The 16,219-nt window shown below is 45.1% G+C and overlaps 1 protein-coding gene across 2 annotated transcripts in view; it reads right to left on the minus strand.

Moving 5' to 3' along the window:
- The window catches only part of zdhhc5a (zDHHC palmitoyltransferase 5a), a 34,354-nt gene that overhangs the window by 4,348 nt on the left and 13,787 nt on the right, over positions 1-16,219 (minus strand). For both annotated transcript variants that reach the window (XM_076884486.1, XM_004562246.6), the window contains 8 exons: positions 11,777-11,898; positions 10,448-10,605; positions 6,370-6,542; positions 5,889-5,991; positions 5,386-5,477; positions 4,991-5,117; positions 1,980-2,088; positions 1,084-1,193 (listed from right to left, as the gene is read on the minus strand). In XM_076884486.1, coding sequence (XP_076740601.1) covers positions 1,084-1,193; positions 1,980-2,088; positions 4,991-5,117; positions 5,386-5,477; positions 5,889-5,991; positions 6,370-6,542; positions 10,448-10,605; positions 11,777-11,898 — 994 coding nt within the window. The remainder of the gene's footprint in view (positions 1-1,083; positions 1,194-1,979; positions 2,089-4,990; positions 5,118-5,385; positions 5,478-5,888; positions 5,992-6,369; positions 6,543-10,447; positions 10,606-11,776; positions 11,899-16,219) is intronic.

Consider the following 16,219-nt stretch of genomic DNA (forward strand, 5'->3'; position numbering starts at 1 on the left):
AAAAAGCATTAAAAGAACCAGCACATTTACCAAACTGCTCTTTGTACAACCCTGACTGTCCAGATGAACTCGGCAGCTCCATCATCATAATGTTCATTATAACCATGCCAGTGTTCAGACTCTCTGGATCCTGCTATTGTGCGCTGTATTTGGAGCTTCCTGCGCTCTGCCTGTTTCAGTAACATGTCAGTCAGAATGTCTGAGATGGTGAAATGATGGCGTTCGCTGTATTGACACTGATGCTTAAACACTAAAGAGGAATCGTACAGAGCTACAGCCACAGTCACTCAAAGCCCTTTTCCATTAGTACCTACTTGGATCATGTCGATGTGACTCAAACTATTACGACTGCCACCCAACGCGCGGGGGGGTCGGTGTAGCCACAGATCTTGTGATGACATTTGTATGCGACATGAACACCACGACAAAGGAACACGTCAAGGCTCAATGTGTGTCACACTCTGCATTTCCCCACTGCTGTGCTTTAAAAATGGTGGCAGTTTCTCTCATGACGTGTCGAGTGATGTCCCGACTGGCCAATCGTTGGCATGCGGTCTGCTGACATCACATTTTCAGATCACTTGGGACCCCAGGCAATGGAAAAGGGCTACAAGGCACAAATCTAACCAGGAAGAACTAACAAAGAAACTGAGGAGTGATATGGACCAGACAGGGGCACAAATACTGAGCAGAACCAGTGTATTTATGGCAGTCCTGATTGCTTCACGTTCATATCTCACTGTGTTCAAAGAACGCTGCTGAGACGGAGTCGTGAAGTCTGTTTTCAGTGGTTTCATTACAGTATTTCAGCCACGTCCAGTGCAAACAGAAGGAGACAGGAAACAAGTTAAAAGGAAGATAAGAGGAGGAAACTGCTTTCAGCACAATCACTTACTGATCAACAGAAAGCCACTGAGAAACCAAACCAAGATGGCCGACAGGAAATCAAAAGGAGAAAGAAAAAGAAAAACCAAAACAGAAATGGAGATGTTAGATTAAAAAATTATCAAAGAAGCAGAAGCAGGGACGAGTGGAGGTCCAACCTGACACGTAGCACACACTCTTGCATTCTGCGTGCGTTACCTGGTTGGCGTAAGCATGTGTGAGCGCCGTGTGGTTCTTGCCAGGGCTGTACGTGGGCCTGTATTTGTACATAGTGGGAGTGGGAGGGGCCTTGTTCAGCAAACTGCACTCTGGAGGGTGGAAAGAGAAACAAGATGAGCACAGAATCTCCTTCATGTGCACTGAGCACCATTAGCATAGAAGAGCTATAGTGAATGCAGAGTTTTATGTTTGGACACCCTGCATGATGATACTAGCACCGCTTCTTCTGACAGCTAACAGCCCTTCAGGTTTTGTGAGACTTTAGTCCGTCCTTCTGCAAAAGGTCTTGGGGTGTCCTGCATGCGCTGCTTTGAAACATTGTCCAATATTCTTGGATCAGAGGTGTGTGAGGTCTTCGTGAGGTGCGTTTAGGATCCTTCTCCTCGTTTTTAACCTTCTGTTCATTTACAGAGACGCTGTCACCAGCGCTCGTTTCAAAGCTCAAACCTCTGACGATGAATTTAGAGATTTCATCATATTAGTGCAACACAGCTGCTGTTTTTAATGATACTATGAAGTAAGACATAGTATCCCACAAGCAACCCTCTGCTGCTTGTGGGACTCTAAATGTTCACAGTACTGGCAGGGAGCTGGGGATACTGGAGCCCATCCCAGCTGTCAACACAGACAGACAGCCACTCACCTCCACATCCAAAATCACCAATTAACGTAATCTCCTCTATGACAGTGTATCCACGCAGCCACAGGGATTCGAACCCAGGACCCTCGTGGTGTGAGGCACCAGTGCTAACCACAAGCCTCCCGATGAGGATAAATATTAAGTCCTTTGAGTGTGGGTTCTCAAACCTTTGTATGAAACTATATGTTGAACAGGAAGCAGACAAACTGCAGCAGACAGAGTAAGAGCCAATCACCCTCTGTGTTTCCTCTGGTAATTCCTGGGTAGCGGAGCTCTGGTTTAGGAGGTGGTGGTGGCTCAGCGTCACAGGACTGGCTCTCCATCATTTCCAGACTGGACTTTGACTGGAAAGAAGAAATGCGAGCATTAGAGACAGAAAGTGACAGAATTACCCATCTGTTGGTGAAATACAGACATTCTGTGACCAAATCCGAACAGAAAAGTAGAAAGAAGCCTGGGGTCACACCCAGATGGACTTTTGCTGGGTGGTGTGAGTAGGGATGGGCATCGAAACCCGGTTCTTGTTGAGAACCGGTTCCCACTGTTTCAATTCCTTGGGATTGTTTGCCATTTTTGCAAACGATTCCCTTATCGACTCCAGTCGCCCCGAATGACGTCACCACGTTGCGGAGCGTCATTTACCTGGCAGGAAACATGGCGGCTCAAACGCTCAAAAGTTTGGTTATACTTCACGAGAACGGATGACAACAGGGCAACTTGCAGTACTTGCAAAGCAGATATTTCATGTAAGGGAGGAAACACTACGAATATGCAAAAGCATTTGCTCACAAAACACGCGATGACCTTAAATGAATGTCGTGTTTTTAATTCTGGACTCGTGAATCTCAACCCAGCAGCAGCGGTAACGTTTGCACGTCCTCTCCCGTTAATGCGGCAGGTAAATAATCAACTAACAGTGCATATTATGTTAGCCCGATCTGCCTTATTACAAACCTGCCATTACTGTGCATTTAGTGACCATGATGAGTCGGAATCGTGAAAATCTTATCAGTACCCATCTGTAGGTGTGAGGCTGTAAGAAACTTTATGTAAACTTTGTCCATGTGCAACTTAAATGAAAATGTTCCTGACTGTAACACAGGCAGAGCCAAAGGTCAAAGACTGTGTGAAAGAACAAATTATTCATCCATCTCCTGCTGCTTATCCGGGTTTGGGTCACGGGGCAACAGCAGCAGAGAAACTCAGCCTTCCCTCACCAGCCACCTCCTCTAGCTCATCCAGGAGGACACTGAGATGTTTCCAAGCCAGCCAAGTGATATATTCTCTACAGCAAGGCCTCCTCTTAGTAGGACATGCCTGGAATACCTCACCCAGGAGGCATCCTAGTCAGAAGTCCGAATAACCTCAGCTGGCTCCTTTCCATGTAGAGGAGCAGCGACTCTCAGGCTACGTCCACACGTACACGGGTATTTTTGAAAACGGCGATTTTCCGTTTTCATCTTAAAAAATAATCCCGTCCACACATAAAGGCAGAAATGAAGGAAAACGCTGCTAGGAACATGCCAAAGCAGCAGGTGGCGCTAGATTCCTAACCGTGTAGAAATGTTGGCCAATCAGAAGTCTAGAAGCCTCGGTGGGAAAAAGTAAACAAAGCTGGGGCATAGAAGCAGAACCGAGTCGTATGTGTGGAGGGACAGTAACTGTGTGTATATGTAAGCATTTAAACACTGCAGAGAGTAGAATTAACAGTAACAGTAGTGTAGAAATTCATTTCACCGAAACAATAACGTGGCGCACAGTGTGACGTCACAAAAGGCGCACACCTTTGACGCTGCGTTTTCTCCGTTTTTCTCGTCCACACGTAAACGCAAAAACTGAGTTTTAGAAAATATCCACCCTGGCCGGAGTTTTTAGAAATCTCCGTTTTCCGTGACCGAAAATGCTGTTTACGCCGGGCACGTGTGGACGTAGCCTTGAAGGGAAACTAATTCCTGACACTCTGATCCACAACCTCATTCTTTCGGTCACTAAACAGAGGCTGTGCTAAATTGACAGCTTCCCTTTCATGCTCATCTCTCGCTTCACCACAACAGATTGGTACAGCATCTCCATCACTGAAGACACCGCCCCAATCTGTCTGTAAACCTTGCATGCACTCTCCCCTCGAGATACTTGAACTCCTCCACCTGGGGCAGTAACTCATCCCTGACCTGGAGTGGGCGCTCCAGTCTTTAGTGGCTGAGAACCATGGTCTTGGACTTGGAGGTTCCTGCTGTCATTCCCTCCACTTTACACTCAGCAACAAACGACTCCAGTGCAAACTGGAGGTCAAAGGAGGCCAAAGGAACCTCATCCTCCGCAAGAAGCAAAGATAAAATCTTGCAGCCAACACTGTGGAGACCGCTTGACTATGCCCAGACACTCTATAAAAACTATGAAAGGGTCTGTGACAATGTTGAATGGCTAGAGCCACACTCCACTTGGCCTGCCAGTACCTGTCAGCTGCCTGTGGACTCCCAATAAGATTCCTCCTTCAGCCTGACGGCTCACTTCACCTCCAGTATTCACCATCTGGTTCTGGCACTGCCGCCACGAGAAGCACCGAGGATCGTGCAGGCCCCATTCCTTTCAGTAGCCTAAGCAAGAGGTGTGGAGCATGGTCCACTCGGACTCCGTGTCTCCCTGAGGAGAACCTCTGCCTGAGGTGTAAGTTGAAGATCTTGCTGACTGGGGCGTCTGTCAGACATCCTCAGTTTTGGTCTCCCAGGTCTGTCAGCAGTGACAGCGTTTCTGCGTCCAAGCCATGGCCACAGCTCTGATATACGTTTACGTACGATTACAAAATCAATCATCCACCTGCGACTAGAACAAATTATTCCATCCATTTCCTAACAAGTACAATACTTGCAGGTCTTTAGCAGTTTCTTACAGCAACACAAAAACAAAACTAAACAGAAACAAGATAAAATACAAACAACACCAAGAAAAAGGTGCAGCAAACAACCCCGTTTTTGCATCCTTAGCTCTGCAGCACGCAGCCTGATGGATGTGGTTGGGTTTTTACTGCTGTGACCTTACAGGATTTCTGCCTGTTGAATTTCAAACAGCTTTTAGAGCTCTCGCTGCCATCTGGACCTGCCTATATGCAAACTTATCAAGTGCAGATTTGAATGAGAAGCACAGCTCCCTTGCATAACCCTTGTTTATTACCGGCAGGCTGAAGCAGCCAGCACAGCACAGTTTGTGGCACGTTAGCTTCACGAGCACCTTTGCTGCACCTCTTACCCTGTGCAGATCTCCCTGTATGCCATTGTCCAGTATCTTTGCAGCCAGCTGGGCCTCTGTCAGCTGTGGCCGAAGAAAAGGAGGCTGCAGACTCACACTCTGTGCACACTTTCTCCTGCCCAGATACCTGCAGAGAGCATTCACATCAGTACAGTGCTAATGATTGGTATCAAATCCAAATTCCTCTTAATCCTACATCTGATCACTTTCAACACTAACACCAAAGCAACAGCTCACAGATTGTTTAGTTTCTCACCAGCTGTTTCTGTTATTACACTATTCAGTGGCCAGTTTTAACAAATTCATTTTAAAAACAGGAAGTGTGATGAGCTACAGGGTAATGCTCTCGACACTCGACAAGAGAGTCCAATAAAAAGGGGAAACAAAGAACGGACCTGGGTGCCTGTGAGCTGCAGAGGACATGAGAGACATTCTTCCAACAGCCATTGGTGAAAGGGTTAACACCTCCTCTGAACTTCCCCGTTACCTGGAGACAGACACGTCACAAAAACTTACATGGAGAATATAACAATGCGGGGAGGGGGGTGGGGGGAGGGGTTAAATGGCTGTTAACCTGTATCCACTTTCAAATTAATGCACTCAGTAGGACGTGAGGACCGTTTGAAGGATAACCACCGTCTCTCTGCCAGGAAAACAAACATCCTTCCCTATGCCACAGTGCACAGTGGAAGGGCCAAAGAGGACGTTTTTCCTTGCCACTGTCACCGTGGGGTTGTCTGATATTTGGGGTTCTCTGTCTGTGATCTCTACCTAATATAAAGTGTCTTTAAACAACCGTTGTTACAAATTGGCACTATATAAATAAGACTGACCTGAACTGAATGAGCTAACTCCTGGGTTCCTGGTGTACATGTGTGCAACACTGACTTCTACTTACTTGTTCGTTGGTCGTCCTGCCTCTAGCCACAAGGACTATGTGGAAGCCAGTGAGGCCAGCGACAGGGATGAAGAACAGGCCTGCGACACACATTACTGCGAGCCTGAGCGCACGGGTGGGGGGTCAAGGACCTTAGCATCTTAAACATTACATTCAACAGATCAAGGCCTATGGAGAGCAGTGATGGACAAAACAACATGTGGTGTGTGTGGGGCGAGCAAAGCCAGAATGTACTCCTGTCCTAGGCCAGTTTATGCAGATTCGTGCGTTTATATCGTGTGTTTTCATTCTCATTCAAAGATCAGATTGGGTGGGGTTGGACCATCTTTTCTCAGGAAGCTACGTGAAATCTTCCCACGCCACAGTGGGGGAAAAAAAAAAAAAAAAAAAAAAAAAGAGTGCCTCATTTAAACAACCTGACAGTAACTCAGCAATGTAAAACCAGATGAGAGTACCAGATCCACGGGACATGAAAGGATACGTGACAATGGCGTGCAGGCGGTCAATGTTCTGCCGATGGTAGAGGATGAAGAGCAGCCCAAAGCCAAACACAGCCATGATGTGGGCTGTCAGAGACAGCAGGAAGAGAAAGAAGTAGCGGTAGTTTCTCCTGCCGATGCAGTTGTTCACCCACGGACAATGATGGTCGAAGTCCTGCAGAGTCAGGGGGACATTTAAGACACCGTCAGAGGAGGCTGAAATAGGAATGCAGCCATTAAGAAGCATTATTTCCATGCACCACCTTTCCTGTCTAACCTCATTAAGTCCTCAACAGATACACAGAACTGTCATCTGCAGGTTGGGAATGTGACATACTTTCACCAGAATACTCTGATTACAACTCTCCCATGTGATCCCAAGAGAAGAGGCTTGAAATATTGTACAACTGCATGTTCAGAGGAAGGTCACAATATCAACAACTGTTTAGTCCTGAGATCAGAGATCTTTGGTCATCTGCTGATACAAACACGGATCCAACACCTGGACTGCTGCAGATGAGCAACGCAGATTACCTTTGAACCTGGAACATTCAAATAGATTCAGACAAATGCAGAACAGAGCCTGGGACAGACTGCCAGTGCTCTATCATGGAAACCCTGTAAACGACTGACTGTCTGTTGGCAGCATGCCACTTCCTGGGTTACACATGCACACTCACACAGAGCACTAAGGAGTAGGGATGGGTACCGGTATCCGGTGCCATTATGGTTCTGACATAAACGGTAGTAACCAGACCGAAAAGCAGCGCACATTTCGCTGCTTTATTTCCCCTGAGATGTCACACACTTTGGATTCCAGCCAATCATTTTACCTCTGCAAGCGTAGTAGGCGGGCCCAGGTACGTACGTTCTTTTAGAGCAGAGCTACAGATTAAAAACGCCCAAGGTGAAGCGGTCAAAGTCTGGCTGTACTTCACAGCAAAAGATGCAAACTCAGCAGCAACAAGTGCTTTAAGCTGATACTGTGATACTGTCAAAGGAGGCAACACCTCGAATCTGATGAAACACCTGGCGACGCATAGCGTTTCTTTAAAAGAGCACATCTACTGTGGGTGTGGTAAATCTCCCTTAGCGAGTTAGCGCGGATCGCCCGTGCATGGGGCTGGACCGTGCTTATCATTTTGCAGAAAAAAAGAGACTGCTAAAAATAAAAACACGAGAGCTTTTTGGACAAAGTTTGTGCTCTCCATTCTTTAAGCACCAGTTTGAGCACCGGCACCGTTTCAAAAGTACCGGTTTGGCAGCGGATAAAACCTAAACGATACCCATCCCTACTAAGGAGCTTGCAAAGAAAAGCGTCTGGACTAGGGATGGGTATCGAAAACCGGTTCTTGTTGAGAACCGGTTCCCACTGCTTCAATTCCTTGGAATCGTTTGCCACTTTTAAAAACGATTCCCTTATCGATTCCAGTCGCCCCGAATGACGTCATCACGTTGAGTAGCGTCTTTTACCCAGTAGGAAACACGGCGCCTGAGCGGCACAAACGCTCAAAAGTTTGGTTACACTTTATGAGAAAGGATGACAACAGGGCAACGTGCAATACTTGCAAAGTAGAGATTTCATCAAAGGGAGGAAACACTACGAATATGCAAAAGCATTTGCTCAAAAAACACGCGATTGCTTTCAACGAATGTCGTGTTTTTGATCCGCTCCGGACTAGCGAAGCTCAACCCAGCAGCAGCGATAGCGTTTCCACGTCCTCTCCCGTTAATACTGCAGGTAACTAATCAATTAGCATTGCATATTATGTTAGCGCGATTTACCTTATTACAAAACCTGCTATTACTGTGCGTTGCATTTAGATAACCATGATGAGAGAGACAGAGTCTGGCTGGCTCAGATGCTGGCAGTTCTCGCTGCAGTCTACCGGTAGCGTCTCCTTTCAGGCCAGGATAGACGAATGTCACCGAGCAGTGACTCAGTTTGTGGTCGAAGGCTTGCACCCATTTGCCACAGCAGATGCCCCCGATTTCACTTTGGTAAGTGAATGTGTTTAATTGTAGGCAGGGACATTACTGGATATTCTTGTGTAATTGCTACAGAATAATTTATGTTAAACTTTGTTATTGCTACAGGAGAATATTTATTTTATTATTTTACATATACATTTTTTTTCCTGGGGACCCTGTGACACCCCATTGAAGAGCCGTAGGCTGTGGCTCTCTTAAGATCTCACTGTTGGGTTTGTAAGGCCATGTTACTCCTAAATTTCTATCTTGTTCAAAGAGAAGATATAAAACACAGTTCTAAGCTAATCGACTTTAGTGTTCTCCTTTTTAAAAAAAAAGAATCGATAAGGAATCGATAAGGAATCGAATCGTTAAACAGAATCGAAAATGGAATCGGAATCGTTAAAATCTTATCAATACCCATCCCTAGTCTGGACTTCTTTAAGTTGCTTGAAGACGTTTCACCTCTCATCCGAGAAGCTTCTTCAGTTCGAGGGTCAAATGGTGGAGAGTCCCAGATTTAAACCCTGTGGGAGTTTCCCCCCACAGAGGGACAAAAGGACCCCCTGATGATCCTCTACCTAATCACACGAGCTAAGGTGTGAAAGCAGGTGTAGGTCACAATCAGCCAGGGTTTCGGATGAGGTCATTGTGAAACCTGGCCCCACCCTATCATGTGATTTCCTGAGGTCAGATGGCCCAGGATGTGAGTGGGCGTTAAGGCGTCTGGGAAGGATCTCAAAACTGGATTATAGATGGCAGAGAGTTGGTGTCGTAAGCCCCGCCTCTGTTCAAAGATGGTCGCTCACAGTGGACATAGATGCTTCTTTCACTCCTCTTTCAAACCATCTGTCCAAAATGTGAACATTGGCATCCTTGAAAATTGAGTTTCCCTCTTGGTGAGTTACCCCCACAGACCTTAGACTGTGATGAGCTGGATGACTGAGAACCTTCACAGACATATTGCACAGAGCACACAATCCCAAGGTCAGCCATATTTGATTTTGGCCTGGCAACCAGTTCTTTACTGGATTAAGGACAGTGTGATTTTCTCCTGTTTGTCACTGTAACTGGAGAAAGAGACAGTGAGTGCTGGCTTAACGTGGAACGCTGCTAGCTGCATGTTTCACTGCAGCTCTCTGCCAATGGGGGAAAAACATGTAGCTGACGCTCAGAGAGGAGTCGATCGGTGGATTTAGGTAGTCAGCACATCACACCGGTGTGCCCAAATAATGTTTCCTGGCTTTTAAAGCCTATTCATCGTCAGGTTCTGTTCCACACACAGTTACTTAAGAACTTAAACTCGGCTCAAACGTCATGTTGACACACCTGCAATGACACCTCTAAATATTTAAACTGCAATCGGCACGAGAGGTGCCATCATCATCTTCAGCTTGTCCTCTGCAGTAGAAGGCTGCAGTGTGAACATATCAGGCCATTTAAGATTGTGCACTGAGTTTAGAGTCATGTCTCTGAGACAGCGAACAGATAGAGGTGCGTCACTGCTGTCTTGCCTGATGATGGACACGAGGCAGCCATTCTGTGGAAACCATTAGCAAACACGTATGTAGCCTGAGAGGCCCATCAAGACCATTTTCACTGGCTTAGCATCAGCTACAGTTTGGCTACACACGTGCCCAGTGGAAGGAGTGTAAGTAAGGAGTAGATACTGAAACATTTTCAGGTCCAAAACTGCAGTAAACTCCTGTTACAGGTCGTGCTTGAGCTGGAGTACCGTGTTATTCAAAGGACGACTACAGGCTGTCCAACTCGTTTGCACCCATCAACACTGACACTCCTCCTTCCATCATACATTAACAGGACAGCTGCAGAGCAAAGACATGTCCTTGAGTTACATCTTCTAAACACATCTAAAGATTTATAACAATGATGATAACCACATGCCAAAACCAGCCGGGCGAGGGTTTGAAAGTGTGAAAATCACAGAGCACGTGTGTTGTGGACACGGCTGACTAACCACAGACGCATACAATGATTCAGACTGTTTCAGATCAAACTGGGCTGTTTATAGTGCAGGCTTACTCAGCGTGCAACATTCAGACTGTTCATATGAAGAATAAATGAGTAAATGTAAAAAGTCAAACACACCTCAACACAGTTGTCACAGACAGAACAGTGGGAGCAGCGTGGCGGCCTGTAGAAGCGGCAGGTTGAACACCACTTCATCCTGACCTGGATCCCTCTGATCTCCACCGTCTTGTACAGTGGAGCGCGGAAATCGTCTTCTTTGTCCTCGTCCTCCTCGGCTGCACAGAGAACACACACAATCCTAAAACTGACGATCTATTGGTCAAAAGTGAGACAGTGAAAGTGCCAAAGCTCGCAGCTGCCCACTCAGTCCACCCGAGTTTGATCGTAGGCGTCCACGTTCAAATGATGGACTACAAAGAAGGTTTCAGTCTGTAGAAACTATTTACTCTTTCATAGCAACTGTTTTTTACAGTTTCAAACAAGCCAGTCGTGTGGAAAGGGTCACGGGTCGCCTCTCCGTGTCAGTCAAACAAGGGCCCTCTGACCCCTCGGTATTTTAACAATCCTGTGACTACACTGAAACCTCATCATCTCATATTTCATGTCAGACTTTTCACCTCAGACTCAGATCAAAAGAAATAAAAAACAAAACAGAAATGAATGTAAAATATAATGTAAATTCACTGGTGTTGGGTTGCCTAGGAACACACATTCTGATAAGAGGCTGCTCTGACATGAGCCAGAGATAGCTAGCTAAAAACACAGAGGACTGCAGTTAAATAAAAAAGCAGAGCGTGTGACTGAACGCATGGACAACTGGGTGGACGGAAGTTCTGAACTGTGGGGATCCTAGCAGAGAATCCACAGTGTGGAGAGCTAATCCCACCAAATAAAGAGTCAAATCCAGAACAGCAGCGTGGACGACGGGGCGAGGCGACCGCATGCAGATGTGGACAACACGAACGGTTTTTGTAGCCAGCTGTGAGGCCAGTTTTAAAATGTTTAGTATAACTAACAACACACGTTATCCAAAACTCATAATGTTTATGTTCCGTAATAATTACATTATTTTATCTGTTAGCTGCTGTTGTGTTCACCATAATGATCTAAATGATAACAACTAATCAAACCTAAAAACCGTGTCAAAGCTTACTTTACATGAGGAGAATCGGATTAAAATGAACACGCGACCTTAAATGATGCCTGCTGCTAAACTTCACAGCTCCACTGTATCTATCTCAATAGTATGAACAGACCTCACACCACAATGAGACATCCCAACGACTGAGCCGCGGCACGCTTCCTGTGCAGCGCGCCTCACTGAGGTGCTGCTGCGCTCTGCAGCTTTAATCCATCACTTCATCCAAGTCCTGCCTGTTCGACACAACTTACCTGTTTGGTGACACCCAGCATTAAAGGCATTCATTCAACCATCCGTGCACTCACCTCGGGGGAAGATGCCAGGGTCCATGAATGTGGCCATACAGAAGTTAGCCAAAACAAAGAGGAAGATGATGCCATTGTAGATGGGGATGGCCACTGAGAAACGCTCTGAAAGCCACGGACACCTGAAACAAGACCAAGCCTCACGTTGGAGATGTCCAAACAAATGCATTACAGAACTGTTAGAGCTGAGTGTCGTTAAACGTGAGGCTGCGGTCTTTGTAGCAAAGCTGCAGCACCATGTGTTTTCTAAGGAAAATGTTTATAAAGGAGCTGTTCTGCTAACTTCCACTATTTGTCTATTCTTGGATCTATCAGAACAGCACCCTGGTGTGCTCCTGCAGGGATCGATCGATAGATAGATGTTCACTATTTTAATTACAGATTATATCAGTAAGGAAGCTGACTAAATATTAACTGATAACTCATAACAAAGGGGTGGGATTAAATAAGTGTTTACTTCTTCCCACTCACTTTCAACATGTCAGGGCTCGCAAAATCGCTAGCCCGCGATTTTTTCAGTCGGGCTACCAAAATCTATCTCTGCCCTGCCCGTTGGCCTATCGTAGGAAGGAAAAATATATGTCAATGCTTTTGCATTCTTTCAGAAATGTAGCTGGGTAATTATGTCATTGGCATCGGTGAGCCACTGTCAATATGTGACATATTGAAATCGCGTTTGAATTTGCACTTGTTTTTTGCTTTCACTTTGCAATCGCGTGAACTGTGTATAGAGAGCGACAGCACTGATTGGTGAGTGATGATAATTTGTGCACCAATTCCTCTGACATCGTCTTATTAATCGTTAGCTTACTATGCAAACATGACAAGTGAAATCTCCCGCAGCTTAAACATGTGAGAGGCTGATCGCGCAGAGAATCGCTGAGCTTATGTGAGTGAGTGTGTAAAAGCAGCAGGATATATATTTTAGTTCTGCTGAGCCAAATAAGACAGGTCAGGGTGAAGAAGTGACAGCCAAAGAAAAGCTTACCACAAAACGGAGAAGTTATGACAAATCAGACTATAAGGCAAAAAGAAAGTGCAGCTTTATGGTTTCATGGACAAAATAATTTCTGTGGCTGCAATATGACGAGCTAAATAACCAGGGCTGCACATAAGTGGTCCGCAGGTGCGCATTCGCTGTCAAAATAAAAAACGCGCACAAGATAAGAAGTTGCAACGCGTGTTTGCATACATAAGATTTTCTGGAGGAGGACAGACATTTGTTTAGAACTCTTAAAGATGTCAAGAAGCTCCTTTAAGCAATTACTGTGATGTTCCTCCACCTCCAAAGAAATGTCAGAAGGAGTCCGAACTACAAAAGAAGCGCGTATTCTCGGAAAAGTGGTTGCAGGAGGTGAGCTGGCTTCAAACAAATGATGAACGCACAGAGATGTGGTGCAGAATGTGCCGTGAAAATCCCACTCTAGGACAAAAACAGCCTTTTATATGGACGCAAACGTGCGCTGCAACTTCTTATCTGGTGCGCGTCTTTTATTTTGACAGCGAATGCGCACATGCGGACCACTTATGTGCACCCGTGTAAATAACATAATGTTCTGCCAGGTGTGTTGTTGGTTTTCTCTCGATTTCTGAACTGACAAGCGCCTTTGTTACTGGGACCAGTCATTTTAACTCATTCACTGCCAGCCATTGGCAGTGAATGAGTTAAACCCATTGACTCATACACTGCAATTGACGGCTATAGACGTCAATGGCAGTGAATGAGTTAAGAAAGGCCCCCATTAGAACCCATGAGAAATGCAAGAAATGCATTATTGCTCAGTCTGCAATATCTTTCCCAGAACAAACACCAATTGCAAATAACAAACTAAAAATAAACCTGAAAATCTGTTTAGAACAGCTACTATGTTGCAAAGAGTGAACGACCACTGGCACAATGCAGCAGTCTGTGCAAACTTCAAAAGCAAATGGCCTCGATCTTGGTTCCACTTGCCTCTTACCCGTGACTTCAGTGGAAATGTCAGATTGAGGCTCTGACACAGACGGATTCATGTCCTACACAGTTCTTACAAGTTCATAGAAATTTCTGTTCAATTAGAACCAAGTATTTGAGTTGATGATTGTAATTTTTATACAATGTTGTAATTTGTGTTTAAACTATTTTTGATTGATGTTTTGTTTCCGTTACAATATTATACTTTAATGTATAATATTGTAACAGAAACAAAACATCAATCAAAAAATTGCTCTCTTTTTTATTCGGGCTACTTACATTTATTTTGGGCTAAAACTGACGAGTCCCTGCCCGAAGGGCTACCAGGGGTTTTGAAAGTTTGCGAGCCCTGCATGTAAATGAATCAGAACAGTAGCAATATTGAAAAGTATTGACTTTTGTATAGTATTTTTTTCTCTCTTATTTTCTTTACTACATGTACCTGTATATTGTTTACATGTTTGAAATAAATGAACAAACAATAAAGAATAAACCACTCTGGATGCGAGTGGTCCAGTGCTGGACGCCTTTGAAAAACAAAAGCAACATGAATTATGTGATCCTGGATGGTAACAATCATGATTTTAAAATCTGGATCTTTCTGATCCTGAACTTGCGTGGGGCGTTTTTGTTTTTGTTTTTTGTTAGTTATTAGACACTGGGATCATAAAAAGACCATCTCCATTTTAACTGTCATACACGGCAACATGACAGAATACAGCAGGGGAACAAAGAGTGGCAGACCAGATGATGAGCTTTTGTCAGGGTGACAGATGTTGGCCTATTTTCTCTTCACTAATCTGATGCACAGAGCTGACTGACCACCATAATGAGCCCCCCTCTCCCACGCACGCACGCCAATCTGACATATTCATGTTTCTCCTACAGAGGACACACGCCCACTATTTTTTCCTCACACTTCCTGACACACGTGCACACCAGAGTGAGGTGTTTGCAAGATTACTGATAATAGTCTGTAACCTCATTGGCTTAGCATTCTCACACTCACAGAGTCTGCTTACCTCCCTAAATGTATGCTATCATGTGTGTGGCAGGTAAGTGAACCTGTTGGGAACATCCTGGCGAGTTAAGGGGTTAATGTCAACAATGAATTGGGGGTGAGGTTGCTCAATACTCCCATGGTCCTTTTGTTCCCCTCTGGCATCACCAGTGGACAACATTCCCACCATGTAGCAGGGGAGGTTATCCACCCTCCACAAAGCACACAACGTGCACATGGCACAGTGTTTATAGCTTTGGGACAAAAACCACCAGTGGGATAAAATAAATACATACTGGCAGCTAGTGCTAGCCCTCAGACTCCTACTAGATACACCGATGGGATCATTTCAGTGGCCGCCCAGCAGCCAATGACTCCATTGGCCTTTTACAGGTAAGAGGCAAAAATGGAAACAAGTGTCTCTGCAGATGCACCGTCACACTACAGTGGAGCACTGAAGTACATCACACACAAAATTCCTCTGCTTTCTTTTATTTGATGATGATAGAACAGTGCCACACACACACACACACACACACACACACACACACACACGTTTTGTGTGTCTGGGCAGGAGGAAACCGTACCAATGCAGATTGAAATTATCATCATCATTATAATACAGTGTTGTTATAGTCATAATTATTATTATTAAAACTAGAATGCATTAGAGGAGCAGTGAAATTGAAATGGTCTGGACTGGCGAGCTACCACTGCTTACTTTGACCATCAATGATTTGTGACGCGGCGTCCATCAGCACAACCCTAACTGGACGTGCTGGGCCTCATTCATTAACGTGTGCACAGAAATGTTCTCGCTCTGCACGCACACGTAAACCAACAGCTGTGTTCGTGAAACCTGCTCATCACCAACTCTGTTCCCACCACCATGGATATGCTAGTGAGTGAGAATCATTCTGAGTGGATCGTCTGTGGTACTGGCAGTATTTAGCTACGTGCTGTGGCTCAGGTACAAAAAAGAAGAAGAGTTTGAATCAAAGTTGATTATTGAACAAGATTAAGTGTCGGGCTGGGCGTCGTCACTGATTTCTACCACTGATCCAATTCTGATTCACAAGCTCCCGATTCGATTCAGAAATATTATAACTCTGATCATTTATCAGTACATGTCCACATTTTTGTATCTGTGTATACAAACAAAGCTGACGCTGTGAGACTTCAGAGGTGTGAACATCACAGCAGATGTCTTTGTGTCAAAGGAACTGAGGATAAAACATGAAGGAGATTTTCCTGGCCGGGCTTTTATAGCAGATAATAAATCCACCAATCAACATCTGAACATTAGCTGATGCTGCTGAAGAGAAGCGGAGCAAAGTTACAGAGTTTGATCAGAGACACAGCTGAGAGTTTGTAATTTGGTATAATTTTTAAAAGTTTACATTTCTTTGACAACAGTAGGCTGATGCTTAATAAGCAGAGAGTAATGCAGAAACAGATCTGAGGCGGGAAACTGTTCTTGAAGTACAGA

Source organism: Maylandia zebra, linkage group LG6 (genome assembly GCF_041146795.1).
Source record: "Maylandia zebra isolate NMK-2024a linkage group LG6, Mzebra_GT3a, whole genome shotgun sequence".
Classification (NCBI taxonomy): domain Eukaryota; kingdom Metazoa; phylum Chordata; class Actinopteri; order Cichliformes; family Cichlidae; genus Maylandia; species Maylandia zebra.